The sequence below is a fragment of the Aulonocara stuartgranti genome, assembly GCF_965226115.1.
Source record: "Aulonocara stuartgranti genome assembly, chromosome: 1".
Taxonomy (NCBI): domain Eukaryota; kingdom Metazoa; phylum Chordata; class Actinopteri; order Cichliformes; family Cichlidae; genus Aulonocara; species Aulonocara stuartgranti.
Genome location: NC_138939.1, coordinates 11,255,535 through 11,275,555, shown reverse-complemented (window position 1 = coordinate 11,275,555; position 20,021 = coordinate 11,255,535). Strand labels below are relative to the sequence as shown.

At 39.7% G+C, this 20,021-nt stretch overlaps 1 protein-coding gene across 1 annotated transcript in view; it reads right to left on the bottom strand.

Annotated features, from left to right (window-relative positions):
- The window catches only part of cd276 (CD276 molecule), a 71,990-nt gene that overhangs the window by 4,584 nt on the left and 47,385 nt on the right, over positions 1 to 20,021 (bottom strand). Inside the window, exons 5-7 of the mRNA XM_082536236.1 lie at positions 17,880 to 18,017; positions 14,346 to 14,390; positions 6,552 to 6,590 (exon numbers count right to left, since the gene is read on the bottom strand). Coding sequence (XP_082392362.1) covers positions 6,568 to 6,590; positions 14,346 to 14,390; positions 17,880 to 18,017 — 206 coding nt within the window. The 3' untranslated portion in view covers positions 6,552 to 6,567. The remainder of the gene's footprint in view (positions 1 to 6,551; positions 6,591 to 14,345; positions 14,391 to 17,879; positions 18,018 to 20,021) is intronic.

The following is a 20,021-nucleotide window of genomic DNA, read 5'->3' as shown; positions in this document are numbered from 1 at the left end:
TTGTGATGTGTAAAAATAGTTTGGTACTCATTTTATAGCAACAATCCATTGCTGCCTGATGCACAATTACTTATACGCCAGTGCGTTCCTGCACTGTTTTGCTGGCTGTGTCACAAACTGTTAAGTGGAAGGATGGAAATGACACGGGTAATCGGGCAATTGCTTAAAAAAACAAGCAATAAAAAAGCCTGTACATGATAAACAATGGTCTGAACACACAGGTCATTTCTGAGGATAAGAGCAAAATGATCACTTCTAACTGACTGACAGATTGAATATTTACTCATGCACTACTATGCTGGATGCGATAGTAAAAGAATTAATGGTTCCATTAGAAGAAAAGAAAATCTAGAACATTCTTACAACCGTGTTAACAAGTGCATTTCAACAACATCTCTTCTGTGCACTTGATTCTGAATAGCTTGCTCTTCGCATTTGATCATGGTCCTTCTTATCTCATTAACTACTCTTCTGCATTACTGAAGCAGTTAGCCTGCCAAGACGTGCATGTTTAAGCTTCCGCTGTCTAATCATGCGATTTCTCCTGTAGTTTCACAATAATGTGCACACTTCTGAAAGCTATCCATGAAAGTCATCACGCCATCTCTCCGAGCAATATGGTTAACATATTCCCTTCACAGTGGGGGGTTTGTTCAGTCTTTAGGTTTATGCCATCTGTAAATTCTCTAGTGCTTAGCATATTCACTTTGATAACCAGCAGCATCATAAACAATACGCTGGGATCCATTTAAAAATACCAGTTTTTACAAGTGATGAGTAATTTATGTATAAAAAGTAGGTGCCAGCCAGTGTTGCTTGATATGAACTGAACATTTTCAATGTGAAAAGACAGTTGAGGAATATTAACCGATGCTATAGCTTATTATAATTGAGTTTTAGTCATTCTGTCCTTACCGTGTTGCACAGAGCCTAATAAAATAATCTCACAAGATACAAACATGTGCACACAACAGTGTCTATTATCATTATCAGCATAATAACTTTGTTGTTATTGTTGCTGCTATTTGTGTGGAGGCTTTTTTATAATCTATGCATTGATCCCATATCTCACAATCAGTGTCCATTTGGTCTGTATCCACGAATGCATCCACTTTGTGTTCGCACGTTTTTCCAACATCAACACGCTGTCGTATGCAGTCTTTCATCTGCATTATGAGTAATCTATGGTAGTTAATTGAGCCCAGAGGCAGTTGGTTTCAATGAAGGCTCCTGTGCTTTCCTGGCAAAAACAGTAGAGAAGTAACTCTCTGGAGAAGGCAGCTCTCTGTCGAGTGGCAAACAGAGCAGAACTCCTGCTGTGTTCATTAGCTGTCATTGATCAGTGATTCAGTTGCTGTGCAACTCCTACCATAGCTCACATATTACCAGTTTCATCTCCTAAAAATTAATATAAAGGTAAGAGAGCGAAGCCAGCACAGCATTTTCCTTCTTGTCTTTTATTTTTATTTTATTTTTCACAGCACTATTTTGATGTGGATGGATGTTTGCCAAGGTTTTCAACAGCATGCAGAGATTGCTACGCAGCACACTTGTCCATTCCACAGTTTTCTGATATCAATATGAGCTACTATATTCAGTTATTGGCTTCCCTCAGAGGCTATCATCGCTGCAACCTACTCCATCACAGGAGATGTACTGTAGAATGAGGCTGCGAGGTATAAAAAGGCTGATAAATGGCTGAGACAAAAGCATAAATAATGCAGAGATCAGAGATACTGGAATAGTGAGTCAAACTCTACTTCAAGATACCCCACACCTCCCTGGAGTGAGTCCAATGTAAGTGTCCTGTCTGACATGATCAGTGTCTGCCGGGCTTCACCTGCCACGTACAACACGGAATTCAAGAACCTCCTCTCTGGCTCCCCTTGCCCTTTACTACTCCTTGCTCCAAAAAAAACACAACATCAGAGAACTCACATCCCATCTTCTAGAGTACACCTGGCTGCAGCTAGCTTTTAAAATACACTCAGGCTAGTTTTCTGTTTTCAAATTTCACCACATCTCCCCCCTTTTCATCTTTTCATATCTTTGAAAAAGAACTCCCTATTTGCAGCACAGTATGTAGTTAAAAATCCATGATAGAGCCAAGCCGGAGCTACTACTGCATAGAAATACAACAATGAGATGTATTATTCGCATGACAGTGCAGAGTTTAAGTGAATATATAGGGGTGAATTAAATCAATATTTCACAACTCTGCTGAAGGAGCTGCAAAAGGGCCATTATGTAGCACTAATTGCACCTATAGGGCCTATCTTTAAAAAATGTAATCTGCACTCTCATTGGAATTCATCGAAAGTCCTCAGGTAGATGACCGGGATCGTCCGTGCTACCCCTTATTTCACTGAGTTTTCTTTATTCCCTTCATGTCTCCCTTTGAATATTTATTCTCATCTCATTTGCAGCTATCTCTGGCTAGGCCAAGGTTCTGCGCAGTACCAGTGCTCATCCCCCCTTAACATGCACAAAGAATAAAAGACTTTAAATATCATTTCAAATTACGAACAGAGAGAGCAAGCAATGAAATGCAGAATTTCACCTGGGAAGCTCTAAGGTTTCTCTAGATAATGTTACTTCTAAGATATTCGCTGTTTTATGTCAGACGAGTCCATTGTACGATGTGATACAATAACTCCAGCTCTCTAAGAACAATGCATCGATGTTCAACTTTTTCCTCGAAGCTTTGCTGGGAGCATCATTATTCAGTGAATATCCTTCCATAGGCAGAAATACAAAAGGGAGATTTTAAACTAAAATGACAATTATGAAAAACTGGACTCACGGTGTTCTGTGGACAAGAAGGAGATTTTGTTAAATGTTTAATAACTTTAAGGAGCTCCTTGTTGAGGGAATAAATGAAAAAACCTCTCTTTTAAATCTCACTTTAAAGAAAGAACTGTTGTTCCCCATCAATTGTATCTGACACCTTTCAATGCTGAAAATATCCCACATATAGAATTGAACTTTTATTAACAGAAATTTTCAAGGACCAATAAGTTACCATAATGATCAGCACCTTATATTTACAGTGTTTACAATCTACAAAATATTGAGTGTTCTACAGATAGTAATTATCTCTACAGTCTGTGTGTATTGCTGCTAGAAATAAAACAATAAAAGTTTGAGTTGATAAATAAAAGTCACAAATGAACACATGTAAGGCAAAGGTTTATGAAAACAAAGTGCCCCCTGACTCGAAAACGACTTAATTAAATCCAGAGCCTCGCTTTATTAAATAGAATATGCTGCACTCTGCATAAATGCATTAATCGATAGCAAAGCTGCCACACAAATATTAGAATAATTGATCCAGGATGATTCAGCAGTGGGGAGGTCTTGAGGTTTGCAGGATATTACCTTGCAATAACAGTCTTGATGAAAGTCAGTAGATGCTACAGTAATGACAAATGTCCTCTCTTTGACTCCTTCTGGCCAGACTTTATTTTGGCTAGTTACAGGAAATTACTTTCTGTACCCTCCATCATCTTCTACTCACTCTGCATGGTGCTGCTGCTTTATGGCAATGACCAATCAGGGTATAATAAAAACAAGCTGTAACTGTCCGGCTTTATAATAAAAAGTATTCACACAATCGACACCAAACTGCTGGTTATTAAAGTACGAGCTAGAGGCCCAGCGAAGAACATTGTGATCTATACTTTGCTAATGTGTGATGGTAGTAAGTAAACGAGCCAATAAACTCCACTGGAACGGCTTGTCAGATGGTGGGATAGCTTAGAAAACATCCCGCCAACTGTTTGTCACACTTTTATGAGTACAACAGAGTACAACACTGTGAATGTCATCTTGTGGAGATGGTTTGAAAATTAGCCATTATCCGCATATTTAAATTACATTGCATCCTATCCCTACGCCTGCTGGTTTTTCACCCCATACTTCAGTGTGTCTGTACTGAACAATTATATACACTTAATTCAGGACAGAGTTGTTAACCTTTCATACTGATCTCTTTATTGCTAATATAACTGCTCGAGGTCCATGTGCATACTGTATCTGTACAGAGACCTCCAGGTCTGTATGTATGCAAATCTGTACACACATACAGACCTGGATAACAATTAAATGCATTAGAACTTGAATTGTAGATAACGGCAAACTTACTGTGGAATACTCTGAAAAAACAACAGCAAAAGTATCAGAAATTTTAAATAAAACAAGCTGTGTTTCATTTTCTGGCAAAAGACAGACTCTTATCTCTCCAGCACCTCAGTGACAAAATACTTCAGTATTTGTCAAATCAAAATGAATGGACTACCTTCTAAAATGTCTCCCAACATATCAGCACCTAATATCAAAAGATCTATGTCAAACCAAAGGGGAAAATATATCTTTTCACTTACAAAAGAAAGCTTTGAAGACAAAAATATCTTTTTTCCTCATAACAACTTCTGTCCTTTGTTGGATACAGTACTGAAGCTTTCCCAAAATAGCTCTAAGGTTCTGGGCTTTCCTGGCCATGTGCTGTGTTCGGGGGGAGAAGGCTAACATAGCCATATAGAGAAGTGCCTAGTTACCCAGCAATTTAAACACTGCAATTCAAGTACTAAGGAAAAAGATATACAAGAACAATGCCATTGTGATAATACCCAGATGACAAACAACTGCCAAAGTCCCTCAGGCTAGATAGAGAACATGAATGGATTCAGTCCAAAAGTATAAATACCCAGAGAGCATCTTTTGGGTTGGAGAATGGCAGCTAAAACAGGGAGGACAGCCCAGGTAGAAGGTGCTCATAGGGGAACGTATCTACAATGCAGCAGAAAAAAAGAAAAAGAAAGAAAGAAAGAAAAAAAGGCAGTTTCCTGCATTCCAGACAATATGGATATCATACAGACAGAGAACTCCGTGAGTTATCTGTTTACTTGTTGGGCCACTTCTTTGTGACTCTGTATAATGCGTCTGTACTGATGAGGTTCCTCTCAGTATGGTCACAAAATTCCCTTGACAGTTATGTAACAATTCTCCACACGCTCTCCAGGGAGAATCCCCTCAATAATCTAGTTCACTACTCTGCTTTTATGTTCACCAACTCTTGACTTTTCCAGAGGGGTATATCTGAGTCATTCACTAATTCACAAGAGACCACAGTTCAGACTGGCCAGGTACAAAATAATTTCCCCCAGGGATCAATAAAGTATTCCGATTCTGATTCTGATTCTGACATCACCACTATTAACTCATTCACTGCCAGCCATTGGCAGTGAATGAGTTAAACCCATTGACTCATTCACTGCAGTTGACGGCTATAGACGTCAATGGCAGTGAATGAGTTAAGGAGGCAATCCCATTCAGAAAGCAATACCAAGATATGCAGATCTTCAGCCATCTGAATCATTTGGGGGTAAAAGTGTTGCTGTCCATGGTGCTGAAAGCCTTTTCTCCTCTTCCTTGCATAAATAGTGGCCTTTGGTTATGCATCACTTAATAAACTTCTAGTTTATTTCTTTTATATAAGCTTTACGCAATTTAAAGACAACTATCTATTATTCTATGCTATAAATGTTTTCTTTTATATTGCTACTTGGGATAAATTGTTGCACTTTATTTTTAGACTTTTAATTTTCATATTATGGATGAAATCTATTTTCTAATGTGAAGACTAAATTCTCACGAGCCCTGCTGTACTTAGTATATCATGAATCCTGTGCCTTTTTACTCATTCTTCATTTTCTGTAAATACACTAATGTTGTCAGATCTACCAATCCCAAGTCAAGTCAAGTCAAGTCAGCTTTATTTGTATAGCACATTTAAAAGACAACAAGTGTCGGCCAAAGTGCCAACACCTGAAAAACAGAGAAAGTGACTAGTAATCATGTGTATCTTTAATGGTGACAAGGATGTCCAGAAAGCCAGCATGATGGTACCAAAGTGTCCACTGTATGCTGATTAAAGTAGATGTGGTTAGTTTGGGTTTGTAAAAAAAGAAGCTTCTTTTATCCTGCAACACTGGGTGCACTCTTCTAAACACATTACATTCTAGATTATCCAAATATCTATAAAGAAAGCATCAACATTTTAAAATGGTCTTATTAACCTTAAGGCTCTGATTTAAAAAAAATCAGTGCAGTCTGTTATAGCTATGTTCAGGGTGTAGCTAGCAGTTTAAATGCTTTATAAGGATGACACTGAGCACATGTTTCAGATGCCATCAAAAAGGAAGAGACCCTGCATAGCTCACAGCTTAATTGTTTACCATTATTAAGACTTTCACTGTGGTTTTAAGGAGTCCAGGAAATCTGTCTGCATGGCAGATGAAATTAAATAGATTCATCACATCAATCAATGACCCTGTGATTCCAAAAATCAAAATGTCAAGACTTGTCATATTCCAGACTTTCTGCTGAATTAATACATCCTAGCCTCATTACAGCTGCACTTACCCGTATCCTCCAGAGCATTACTACTGAGTAAGACTACCAGACAATTGTGATAAAGAGAAAAAAACAAGTGCGACAACTGAGCAACACATTAAAAAAAAACAGATCTACTTAAAGACACATATACTCACCTTTATTCGTTCGACCTTAGCTTTTCAGCGATATCATTCCTGAAGGTAAGAGAAGAAAACAGTTAACAATTCTGCTCAAAATATGAAACAACTGTATGACAACTGTACAGTGGTCACTTTAGTTACTTTCTTGTCCATTGTCTTATAGACCAAAGCATTATCATAGGCTTAGTAGTTGTTATCCTGTTCCCTTCTTCAGTAGCACCCCTCTGCTCCATCTTTGTGCACCAACCTTGCCATGGCTAACAGGAAGCAGAGGGCACAGCGCTTTATTTAATTAGTCACAGCAGCTGAGTGCTCATGTGGAACCAAACAGGGGAGGCAGATTGGGGTAGTGAGATGGATAGGCACTCTCCCACTGGGTCTTGGCTGTGCTGTCAGAAGAACGCAGATTACATGACAGAAGAGGGATTGCTATAAGGTGGGTGGGTATGGCAGGAGGATGTAAATGGCACTTGTACAGGGGGATTCATCCCAGAAAAAAAGAAGAAGATTGCTGTCACTCCTAAAGTAGTCTTATTCTTTCACAAAAAACCCAAAACATAAACTCTTACTTACATGTACTATTACATTTATCTAAGCCGTGGAACTAGGGATCTGTTTTTGTGATGCGCAACAGTGAGCAGTTTGGCTGCTTTTATTAACTGTGACAACGCTCATTATTCCAAATGATTTAGGACCTGTTCTTTCTTACTCTTCTGACAATGTTCAGGTGGCCTTTTCCTTACAGACCAACAGATAACCTCTAAGACACTGCAGAAGTTGTTTGTTGTGAAACACATTCTTGATGAATTTCTAAACTCAAACAACTTGCAATTCACTTTTGTAAATGCTGATTTTTCAACTTACGTGTACTGAATGTATAAAATAATGAGTAAGCATACAGGAAATAATGCAACCATTTGTATATAATTAGAAGATTATATGTGATGTGAGGACTACATGATTCATGTGGTGTGAGGTTTATAATTCCATTATCATCGAATCAGTGTTACTTGGCCTTTAACCCTGAAGAGCTGCCTCAGGGTTTACCCTTGCTGAAAACACAACTGTAAACATGTAGGTTACTGTATGTTGCTGAAACAGCAAAGAACATGAATGCAGTACTTGTATAATTGTGCGCAACTACTAAGCAGTGGTGTGCAGGGAGCTCTTTTAATTAGCGCTCTTGAAGACATTCAGTGACCCACATCTAATAATGAAGGCAACATGAATGTTCTATTTACATATCTTTACTCAGTAATGTGTGACCGTTGGGAGAGCTCAGTGGTGGAGATTCTGGTGCCAATGAAAAGGGAGGGCATGTCAAGCAGAGCTGCCTGAGGCTACCTTCCAAGGCCTTCTCAATCTGAACTGCAGCAATGTGAAATGGTATGCTAGCGGCCTGCAGGTCTGTCAAAGTGGGTTATGTTATAAGGAAACTGTGTGCAACTTTTAAATAAGGCTTCGACTTGTAATACCATGTAGTCCAAGAAGTCAATTCCGAAAGCTCCCCCCCCCCCCTCCACCGCAATATGCAGTTCTGGTTAGGGCTTCTTGATTTAGACCATTACAATTATTGTATCACAATACACACACTGGCAAAACTACTGAGGCCCATCAGATCTTTTACTTCTTCATAAAACATTGAAAAGCCCATATCTCAGAAAACACCTAAAATATTTATTTGTGTTTACATCAATTTTTCTTGCAACTAGCCTTCCACTAAACCTCTTGTTGGTGTTGCTGGTCGGTTAATATCACAGAGAGCAGCTCAACAGAATAGCATGGGGCGATCGTGGCTCAAGAGTTGGGAGTTCGCCTTGTAATTGGAAGGTTGCCGGTTCGAGCCTTGGCTCGAACAGTCTCGGTCGTTGTGTCCTTGGGCAAGACACTTCACCTATCGCCTGCTGGTGTTGGCCAGAAGGGCCGATGGCGCGATATGGCAGCCTCGCTTCTGTCAGTCTGCCCCAGGGCAGCTGTGGCTACAACTGTAGCTTGCCTCCACCAGTGTGTGAATGGGTGGATGACTGGGTGTGTAAAGCGCTTTGGGGTCCCTAGGGGGGGCAAGTAAAAGCGCTATACAAATACAGGCCATTTACCATCAAACAAATAAGAACACCTGATTATTTATTTATTTTTATCTGCCCCAAAAAACAACCAATCAAAAAAATATTACTGCTTGGGGTTATCTAATTTTTTACATTGCAAATTAAGATTGATTAAAAACTACTTGCTTACTCAATAGACAAGATGTTAAGGTAATCCATAAAGCGTGGCTGTCCTTGTTTCTGTTTGGAGTCACCATCTTGAAGCCTTTAGTCAGTCAGCTGTTTCAAATTATCACAATATCTAAGGTGACAAAGTGCTGGGATTGAATCTTTAACATGAGTTCAGTAACTGTCATTCTTCTTTCAGTGGTGGTCTTGGCACAAAGTTGCTAAGAGAAGAGTGAGTGAGAAAAGATGGTGGGACTTCCCTCTGTCATCACCTTTACAGGGCTTGCTATTCCCTAACCTTACACTTTCACAGAACCTTGCCTCAGTTAAAAGGGGTCAATAAAACCCTTTTTCAAATTCTGCTTCCTTTTAAAGGAGTATGTCAAATTGTTATTTTCCAATGATTCTTTGTCCGTGAAAGAACTGGGTCACTGACTGGCACTCTCTTTCAGGGCCTTGTTGCTAAGGCCTGACTCCTTGGAGTCCAGGCTTATGGAGACAGGGTAGTGCACACAAACTGAAGTCAGGTTCTGACAGGAGTTGCACTTGCATGACTGCGGCCTTCTCTAAATAGCACATCATGCTCAGATTACTGAACACATTTCTGAGCGGAGGTAAGGGATGAAGGCAGCTAGAACTGTATGCACTGCACGTATCTGCATGTGAATGGGCACTGGTGTAAACCACTGCTTCTGTCTGTGTGCTGCGGGTGTGTTCCTTTGCTTCCGACTGTGTGTTTGTGTGTGAAAAGGTTGCTGCTGGCTTTAGCCCCTAGAAATACATCCAGAATTTGAGCTTCACTGTTTGTTAAACATTATTTGCCTCTGCTGTAAAGGCAACAAAGGGATTCTATCCCACTGCAAATGAATGAGTCCAGGTCTCTAGTTATCGCTGGTTATTGTTCCAATCAGGCTGGCTTTGAAAGGGGAGGCGCGCTTTCCTTTGGACAGCTCATTAAGATAACACACAAACGTGGCTCCCCATCATCCTGGGTTTATTAAAGTGGGCCTCATTTCAGCTCCTTTGTCTCATGCAAGAACCTCTGCCTTTGTCAGCGCAATTGGAGCCAGATGGCAAAACAAAGCTGGCTGTCTGGATTGCTTAGAGAGCTATCTCTGAAGACAGAGCCATTAGCTTGACTTCACAAGCTCACCGCCTACTATGTCCACCTGGATCAACCAGGTGTGCAGACGATGACGAGAAGCAGTAAGACCAAGGGTGGCCTCAAGTTGTGCTCTTGTCACTGCAATACATGCATGCATACTACAGTCTCTCAACTCTGCTATCCTTTACTCAGGCCTTTTGGCTAAAGCTGAGCTATTAAGTCTCGCTAGTTGCGGGATGGCTGACCCTGCTCCTGGCTGCACAGATCTCTGAAACATTCATGAGAGAGGCAGTAGAGAATAAAAGCCACTGTCCCTCTTCACTCAAAGACTCTCCTTCACCTCTCAGCTTATTAAAATCACATGGTATTAGACTTGGGTGTTCACAGAAAGGCTAAATAATTCAATCAGAATAAAGAAGGTGTCAAATGAATAACTCTAATGACATTAACGCTTGAGGGAGAACTGCTCAGGGCTGTGAGGGGTAGTTACTGAGGCTAGGCAGCCAGAAGAAACTTGCTCTGCTTGCTAATGGCAAAATTAATTCTGAACTCAGAAGGTCATATTAATACTAAGCAAAATATCACAGCACTGTGAGGCTCCTGAACTCTCTGCCCCCCTCTCACGGACAATAACCATATCCAACTTCTTAATAGCAATGAACTGGTCTGCATTGGTGCATCATATCTTTATTCTCTTCCCCCTCCTGCCCCCCCCCCTCTTTCTTAAATAGATAACTATCATATCTGATATCATATCTCACAGTACAATAATATTGAATGGGTTGCATTGTTGTATTTTGTCATGTTTCTCAGGTCTTTGTCTGAATTTCTACGAACATTATTGCTAAGGATTGTCTTATTGCATTGGAGTCACACTGGGTTAAATATGTACACTTGGGTTTTAAGGGGTATTTATTATTTTCTTCTTTTTTTTGGGTTGTATGGAAGCCCCAAACGCAATTTCATTGTTCTTGACAATGACAATAAATAAATAAATACTAAATACTAATACTCTATTCAAGGGAAAAAAAAGGCAAACATGACAGTATTTTATTTTCGTTCACTAGCACACTAGAAAAGGCAAGGATAAATACTGAAGAAACCTGCAGCTCTGGTTCAATGTGATGGTACATCTCGAAAGTTTACTAATTAACACGACATGTAAACAAGTCTGAAGTTTTACAGTGTTTGTGCCACTACTTCTTCCCGCTTCTCAGACTCTAACTTCAACGGTACTTTACATTTACTGCTAATGAGCAAATATTAACATAACATGCGAATATGCTAAACTAAGACAGTGAAGATCCTCAATACAAGGAGGAAAGAAAGAAAGTGCAGCAACAACCATGTCACAGTGGTCTCTAGAAATAGTAGAAAATGACTCTTGTACCGCTCTGGATTTTCACTGCTGTCAGTGCTGAACTTTGCTTTCTATACAAATCATGTAGTGAGTGCAAAAAAAGAAGAAAGAAAAGATTCTGTGGACACAGACAGTGTTACATTGCAAATATGCACAAGTCTTTTTTTTAATTGTCTAATTTTTGTCACTGTTTCTGGTTTTGATTGGTGCTTACTGTCCTGCATTGTTAGTTAATCTATTTGAGTTTTCATAAGAATTTCTATTGTCTAAAGTTTTGAATTTCTGATTTGATCTTTTTATAAGTTTTATAAGTGTTTCGAATCCTTTTTTCATTGGTATTCTAGTATGCTGACCTTTAGTTACCATGGTATATTGCCATGGTAACCGCCTACTGATCTATCAGTTCTCAAGAAAATAGCGTCACCATTCCTGGAAGATCCCTTGGACCTCTGCGGGGTGAGAAGGTTTTTGCATTTCCCTCATGAGTATCATTCGTGAATATCAGGAATTGTTTATAAAATTTGAAGATTTAGAAAATGTATAAATTCTGTTCTACTTGATATTAATCTGCTGCTAAATCTCTTTTAAACTGCTGGAGTTGTACCTACTAGAAAACAGGACACATGCCAAGAATCCCCGTTTGAAATTCATTTTATTTTGATCTGTATTTAAATTAAAGTGATTTCCACATTTCCTTACTTAGGGCTAGTAATGTTTAATGTTTAAATGTATCCCGTTTAAAGTTTCAAAGCTCTAATGTGCAGATGTCATGCTAGAAATAAACAGTAACATAGAGAGAGCACTCAGCAATAAAATAATTAAGTTGAATTATCGAGTCAACTGAGTTGATAGCTAGCTTCGTGTGACCGCTTACCCCGACTGCAAATGTTAGCATAAGTACATTTGGATATTGTAAAGATACCCTGAATTTGTTGAACTTGCTTTATAGTACAGGGACTCAGTCCTCCCCGTATCCTATGTCATATTTGTTTAATCCTTCTGTGTAACCCGTAAGCTTAATTTAGGCTTCTGCTGGATATCTATGTGCTAATTTATGTATCTGGAAACTCCTTTTATCGGTACACCACAGCCTACATGGTATGTGTCGACCCAACTTGTAGAATAATTCCTGCATTAGTGTGCGTTGTCCTGCCGTTTATCCCTCGTGTTTTCTGGTACCTCCCAGCTCTTCAGTTTTTGGTTTTGTTTTGATTTTCTGTGTCATGTTTCTAATTTTGATAAACCTTGATAAAGCTTGTCCTTCCTATTCTGCCTTGTTCTGCATTTGAGTCCTCCACCTCCACACTACAATCCACACAGCTACATTGTGACATTTTTAGTAAATTGGCATCAGTGCTGTGCAAGAACACACTATTCACATTTTCAGTAAAAGGTGTTCGCAGTTAAAGAATGTGTTTCAGAATACACGGGTGCTCTGAAGTGCCTGCGCCGCCTGTGATGGACTGTAAACAATAATAGAGAAATGACTACTGCTGGCTTCAGTTCCAACAACATAGCTACCAGCAGTAGTGCTGAGGCCAATCTATATGAAGATTTGAGGGCAAAAAACTCTGACTGAAAACTCTCACATTTCAGTCAGATCATCAGCTAAACTGGCAATCACTTTGAAACAACACTGACGAGCCTGTATTGGGTGACTGATGACAACAGGAAATAATTACCAATGAAAATGAGCCAACAGCCAAACAAGTTTCTATACAGCTGTTTTACATTTGTAATCTTTTACTTTATGACGCAATGCGGTAAAGTCGTAAAACACACAAATGCATGTTTTCTCTAGACTTGTGAAAGTAAAGTGTGTGTGATTCTATAGTGGTAAACAGTAACTGTTTTTATTTGGTAAATGGTAGTGTAAGATGATGTTCTACTGGAAAAGAAGACCTCAGAGCACCTTATTTAAACAAGTGCAAGAAGTTTATGTTTTTTGTTCTTTTGACACATCCGCTTGCAAGCTGATTAGCATTTCAATTGCAAGCATGCTATTATCATATTAGCATGCATCTTTCTCTTCCTTAGTACTACCCAAAAGAACTGCTAGTGTGTGTGTAGATGGTACAGCTCTGACCAGCTCCTATTCCATGAAAAATTCTAAATAATAAGTAAACGACTTTAGGCTATTGGCCCATTGGATACATTTAAAGAAATAGTGGCGTGGAGACTGCTAGAAGTGTGTATTTATTTTGCTAGACATCATAAAATTCAAGGCAACTTATTTCAAGTGACAACAATATGCCCAACACATTTCAGCCAGGATTCAATTGCAAAATCAATTTGCCTTGATAAAAAGGATAATTTAAATGCAGGACACGGCAGCACTATTGTTGGCATTTTGAGAAACTTGAAACTTGTGGAACTTGTTACCATTAAATTTACAGACAAGATAAATTTTACTTTTATAGCTGTAGCTTTGGGGGGTATGTATAATGTAAAACAGCTTGTTGGCATCACTAAATTAGTGTGCCCGTCTCCCTCTCCCTGCCTCAAACACTTACACACACACACACACACACACACACAGTGGAAGAGTTATGCCACCGGGTTGCTGTGTTGAATGGATTTGATGCTTGGAGCTGGTCTTGTTTCTCACACGCACTCATGCTTCATCAACGCTCACTCACACTTCAGTAAACAAACTTAACATTCAGTTACTTGTGCTGTTGAGTCCCTACAAACCTGACACCTGCACTTCGTGTTAAAGAAGCTAGACTAAACTGTGGGGGATTTTTGCATTATTTAATATTTTTGCAACTTGAAAGCCCTGCACTGTAAGTAAAGAAACCCATATGTCAGGAAAACATACACTTCTAGATCAAACCACATATCCAAAGTGTTGCATTTGTAAAGAATTGATTGCCTTGTTTACCAGCTTGGCTGGGTTGACTAATCCAATTAATACGGAACTAATTCTTTCTTTTTTTGTTACCTTGCCTGGTACTGACAGTACCAGGCATGCATGCATGATTACATTTGAAGTATTTAAACATATTTAAACATTTTTGATACAAGCTAAAAGATGTCAAGCTTTTAAAAAAAAAAAAGCTATTTTAAACCACATCTCTTCTCTGACCATTTGAAAAGCTGAAACTTGACCAGGTGTGTATTTGGCTGACCTGTCTTTGACTCCTCTTCTTCTTCCAGCACCTTGGCTTCTTCAGCTGTGGGAAGACAGAGGAGCCATTATCAGTGGAAGCAACAGTACAAAGGCAGGCACACAATGTAGTCACTTCATCATAAGCCTGTGGTGAGCTGATCCTTCGCAGCTCAAAGGACACGCTGTGATGACAGAGCTATATGACGATGACGCTCCAAACAATAGTACCCCCACTACATCACACGCAAGCGCGCACACAGACACACACAAAGAGTCATATCTACCCCTTAACCTCCTATCCAGCTCTCTCACAAAGACAGTAATCACATTAGGCTTTAGCTGTGGGCTCTCTGAAAACCACTGTCAACGGAGTTAGGGAGCCCAGTGATGACTGTCACACTTTATACACATGTGGCATACGTGTACACACACACACACACACACACACACACACACACACACACACACACACACACAGGCTAAAAATAGCCTGGGACAGAGCATCCGAGCACCAGATATGCATTCTGTGACACCATTTTCACTGCAATCAGACTCAAGATCCACTCTTTAGCGTGTGATACATGAGATTAAACTGCTGGTTGAACAAAACTAAATGTCAAGGAAACACAATTCAGATGTTTATATTCCAGCACATTTGCCTGACTTTCCTGGACTCTGACAGCAGGGACTATAATCCTCTAGGGAAATTAAGCAAAATCCGTATTATTACAGCAGCAGAACGTGTTGAGTTTCCAGATTCAAACAGCCTGTATCTAAGTCTTCCCACACCATATTCCTTAGTTTATCCTCCACTGTGTTATGATGTATTTGGAAACGTATTACACTCATTGACACATGTGTCATATATTATCACACATTTTCATTAATCGGACCAGGTTTGGGCTTAAAGCTGAGTTGAAGATTTTGGGAAGGGTTTAGTGCCCTCAGCAGACATATTTTTAGCAACTTTAAACTAAAAAAGCAATATAATCCATAATGTTACCACATGAGCCTGTTTGAATTCATGTCTTTATTCAGCACCTCCAAGTTTGACCAGTCCTAAAAAATGGAAGCAGTCGAAATACCTTGAGGGACAAGACTTTGATAGGAGAGTAAGGTCCGTTTAAAAGCCACCTTAACGTCAGGGTGAAGACGAGGCCAACCACAGAGAAGGGGTGAAAACTGTCTCCCTTGGACACTGAATGTTATAATTTTATACCCCTACTGGCAGTATTCCAAATGCGTGGGGGTAACAAAGAGGGCGGCTATGGCTTAAGTGCAAAAGCTGTCCGAAAACACATAAAAGTAGAAAGAGTCAGGGGACAGAGATTGCTGTTCATTGAAGCTAGTAGAATGTTAATGTTCCTCTTCAACCTGCCATCTGTCCCTGTGCTTCTGAATTTCTTTAAATACTGCTGTGCCATCATGAATGATTCACATGTAAGCAAAAGAAAGGCCACAGTTAGAAACCAATAGTACTAGAAATACACTCATTAGTGGCTTAATTCATTCTTGGACCCTAGAAGCAGCAGAGGCTTATTCTTATAAACCCTTTGTGCATATTAAAACACACAAGACTTAATGGCAGCTGCGTTTTGTGCTGGTAGGGTTTTAAATCTCCCTTTGAAAATGAGTGCTGGATGACAAAAATCAAGCTATTTTGCCCATTTAAAAAAAATAACCATTTTGCTAGTATTTTGGTAAGAGATTTAACGAACGCCTGTTTTAATGTGCTTTTTACATACACCTGGAACAAAATAATTTTGTTATTTCAAAAGCTTGAAAGCTTTTTGGCATGGGGTATTCCTGTTTTTTGTGCCTAACCGTTAACCCCAGTAAAACATGTGCACCACTGTGCTACAGCCCCACAGGGAAAACACTGACTCCCTTCTGACTTTCATCTCTCACACGGGGGAGCTCTGTCCTGTGTCCCTTACAGATGATCCCAAGTGTAGGCTTGATTAAATCACACGCTTATGTGAATGTAAATTATGCTTTAGAGAAATGGATCAGTGGCCCCTGCTAGCATATCTCAGACACATAGTCATAGTAATTATGTAAAGAGGCCAAAGAGAAGTATGAATGAAAAATACAAAATGGGAGAGGGCCGAGCCGTGCTGGCGTTGAGGCAACTCTGCCTCTGGAAGGGAGCTTTCACTTCCAGCTGCAATACCACAAGCAGCTCAGCTCTGTTATGATACATATTCTAGTGCCCCACATACATTATGACAGGGAAGAAAAATGACTTGCTCACTTCTCCACTTTTACTGACCCTTCCACCCTCGATACCCAGACACAGTGAAAAGGAGTGTCAACTTCAATCTGACCATATCCGGGAATACCATTAAAAGATAAGACAACCACAATTAAGTTGCATATCCCTGCTTCCTATTCTCCCCACAGCTCTGGATATATGCGTACCAATCCTATTTTAAGCCACTCAACATCTGTATTCACAGAGTATCACTTTATCAGGAGTATAAAACTTTGCATGATATGTGAATAAGTCAGCATTCCCACTTTTTGGATCGGTGCTCGGAAAAATACATTTTAATAAGGTGGGCAGTGGATGACCACATAATCAATCCTGCCTTCAGTGGTAGGGCTGCAGGCGAGACAAGCAGATCATCTTCCAGCCCACTGAAGAAAGGGGTCCCACAACCCCTAGGAGGCCTTTGCCCGTGGGAGGAACTGCATTATATTTTTCTCTTTCCATTTCATTTGATTTCATATGTTCCATGGAGCTATTTACTCTGAGTCTGTGTCACTTCCATATTTATTTTTAAACCTCTGGGCCTTGGTGCAGACACTGGCTGACCTTTATTTAAATGTCTCCTCCACTCTGAGCAGATCTCATTACAGCAGAGCTGGTGGCTTTGCACTATCTATCTCATTTCAAAACTTTTTCTCTGTGCACTTGCGGCGATCCTTGGCTATTCCGCAACGCTAATTACCAGAACCTAGTAATGATGTTCCTCTCAGCTGAAGATATGTGTCCCACCATCCAAGATCCTGCCTATATGCATTAACCAGAACTCCCTCTGGATTCTCACAGTTCCTTGAGCAGTTAACATCTCATCTCTGCTTTCTCCTCTATCTCTCTCACTATCATTGTGCCTCCCACGTGATCTAGGCGACACATTGGAGTACTGCATCATCCACCGGGCCAATATGTGAAGAGTTTAATAAATCATCCAACATTTTAATGAAGGCCCTGAGAAGGCTTGAAAATGCTTGAGAGCACCACTGGTTAACATCCATTATTCAGTAAGCCCTTGGATTATGTATGTAGTAGGCAAACATAGTCCAAAAACTAAAATATCAAAATAGACGACATAATATCATGACTTTATTTTATTTTTTGTGGGGGATAAAAGCTGCCACTGCTCTAAGATTAATATTTCATATTTCCTAATGAAAGCAAGGCAGCCTTAAAACATTCTTTTATCCAACCTTGAGGACTCAACACAGAATTTGAAGAGGTCATCACCCATGAAATGTGAGAATATACACTGGTGTTGCATGTGCACAGCCACCTCTCCATTTCCCCCACCTTCTCTCTTGGCCTCCTCGCAGCTCTCCTTGATCTTCCTGCGGCAGACAGCAGCCAGGGCAATGAGCAGCACCAGCAGACATATAGCCAGGCCAACAGTTACCCACAGAGCCACCGGAGGGAACGCAATGTTCTGACCTGAAGCAGAAAGGGCAGAGGGAGAAAGAGCCTCATTATTCACTCTCGCAGTGCTAAAATAAGAGTGCAACTGTCACTGCTGTATCCATCACCATTATCGTGCTATTTGACAATTTTGCTGTTAGAATTCCTTGCCATAAAGAATCTGAATTACCAAGCCTGCAGAAGTACTAAAGCAAAACATGATGACACAGATGATGATTATTGCCATCATCATCATCATCATCAACACTGTCACATTGACTCCATATTAGGTTTGACTTTCAGAAACACTGGGACTGTCAGAGAAAATAGATATTACTGGGAAAATTTGCTTGATGTGAACAGTAAGAGCTTCTTTACTACTGTCCAATTAAGACACTTGAGCCTTTCAATTGAGCCCAGATGGCAGATAGTTTACCAGTCACACAAGACTGTGTTGTCGTTTCAAACAGCACTGGCACCGCTTTCAGAGGTTGCTGGCACTAACTATCCCACTCCCTACCTTCTGCTACACATTGGTCAGATGTGACAAGTTTTGATGATTTTAATACTCTATAACTTCCTGATGTATCCAGTCAATGACTAGTTCTGAGTTTTGAGATGTACAACAAGCCAGAAGATTCTCAATTGTGGTTGCCAAAATTTAGTTAATGTTTGTTTTGTTGTTTTTATTGCTATACATATGCCCATATGTTAAATACAGGTTTCTAACCATAAAATGCTTTCACTTCACATCACTTTTCAGAAATTATCCATCAAAATTGGTGACAGTATCCTGGCTAACTGGATACTGATGAGGAAAAATAAAAAACTGGTTAACGGGACAACAAAAAGATATCAGACACAGCCAAATTTCCCTGGGGTATTCAAACTGAACAGAGGGAGAAGGAAACAGCAGAGCCACTAAATAGCTGCGAGCCTGGCTGTAGCACAAACAAGCCTCCTTCAGAGAATGCCCACTCGGGGCAAAAAAAAAAAAAAGAAAAAAAAAAGAAAGAAAACAAATGCTGAAAAAATGACTGGCATTGGACAAACGCAATGGTGAAGCATGTTTAAAGACTTGGCATCAGAAATGAAGACAGGCAAGCTAAAATATAAACCAGCCAAGATGGAAGGCTAATACCGGCATTTAATCTCCGAAGGAAATCCATTAAAAAAGTAAACACCACAACAAAACAAAACAAAAAAACATTATCCTGTAAAACAAGTGTACTTGATATTAAAAATAGATTTATTTGATATGGCAACATTATTTGGTCAGTTTGTTGGCTTACCATATTATTAGATGGAGTGGTGTGGCATTTATTGTACAAACATGACTCCTAATGACTTCAGGAAAGATGCCAGTTAATGTTTTACAACACTAACTGGAGAGATCTCTTTAAGTCTGTACACATATTGATCCTTTAACTCTTTTGTGAATGCCACGATCACATCAAATTCTCAGTTTGTACAACATTTTGGTTTATTGACAAAAAAACCCCCTGCAAAATGACTATTCACCTTCACTGTGAACATATTAGCATGCTGATGTTAGCATCTAACACGATGCACCGTTTGACTTACACCCTGCTTTGTTATTTCTGCTCGACGAAGATTCATGCTTTGATATCACTCTAAATTAAGAGAGCAGAATTGCATACAAAAACGTATGTTAAGATTATACTGTAATTTTAAGGTTGCCATGGCCTGTTTAGCTGTTTATATCCATTTCAAGAGTGTCTCTCAATACAAAAGGCATTATAAAGACTCCTTGGTGCTGCAACTGCAGAGCAGAATAAAGAACGAAATGTCAGAGAAAGGATAAAATCTGGAAAGTCAATCTTGTCATTATGATGAAGCTGTGTAAGCCTCCCCAGGCTAGCCATGAGTGATGATGCTGTGGACTGCTGTCCACTGAGCCCTTCGCTCTGCTATATTTAAAGAATGACCATCTGAAAGCCACTTCGTACCAGGAACGAACACATGTATGAAAGAACTAATCGTACAAGAGCTGTTCACGTGTTGTGATTGCAAAAAAAG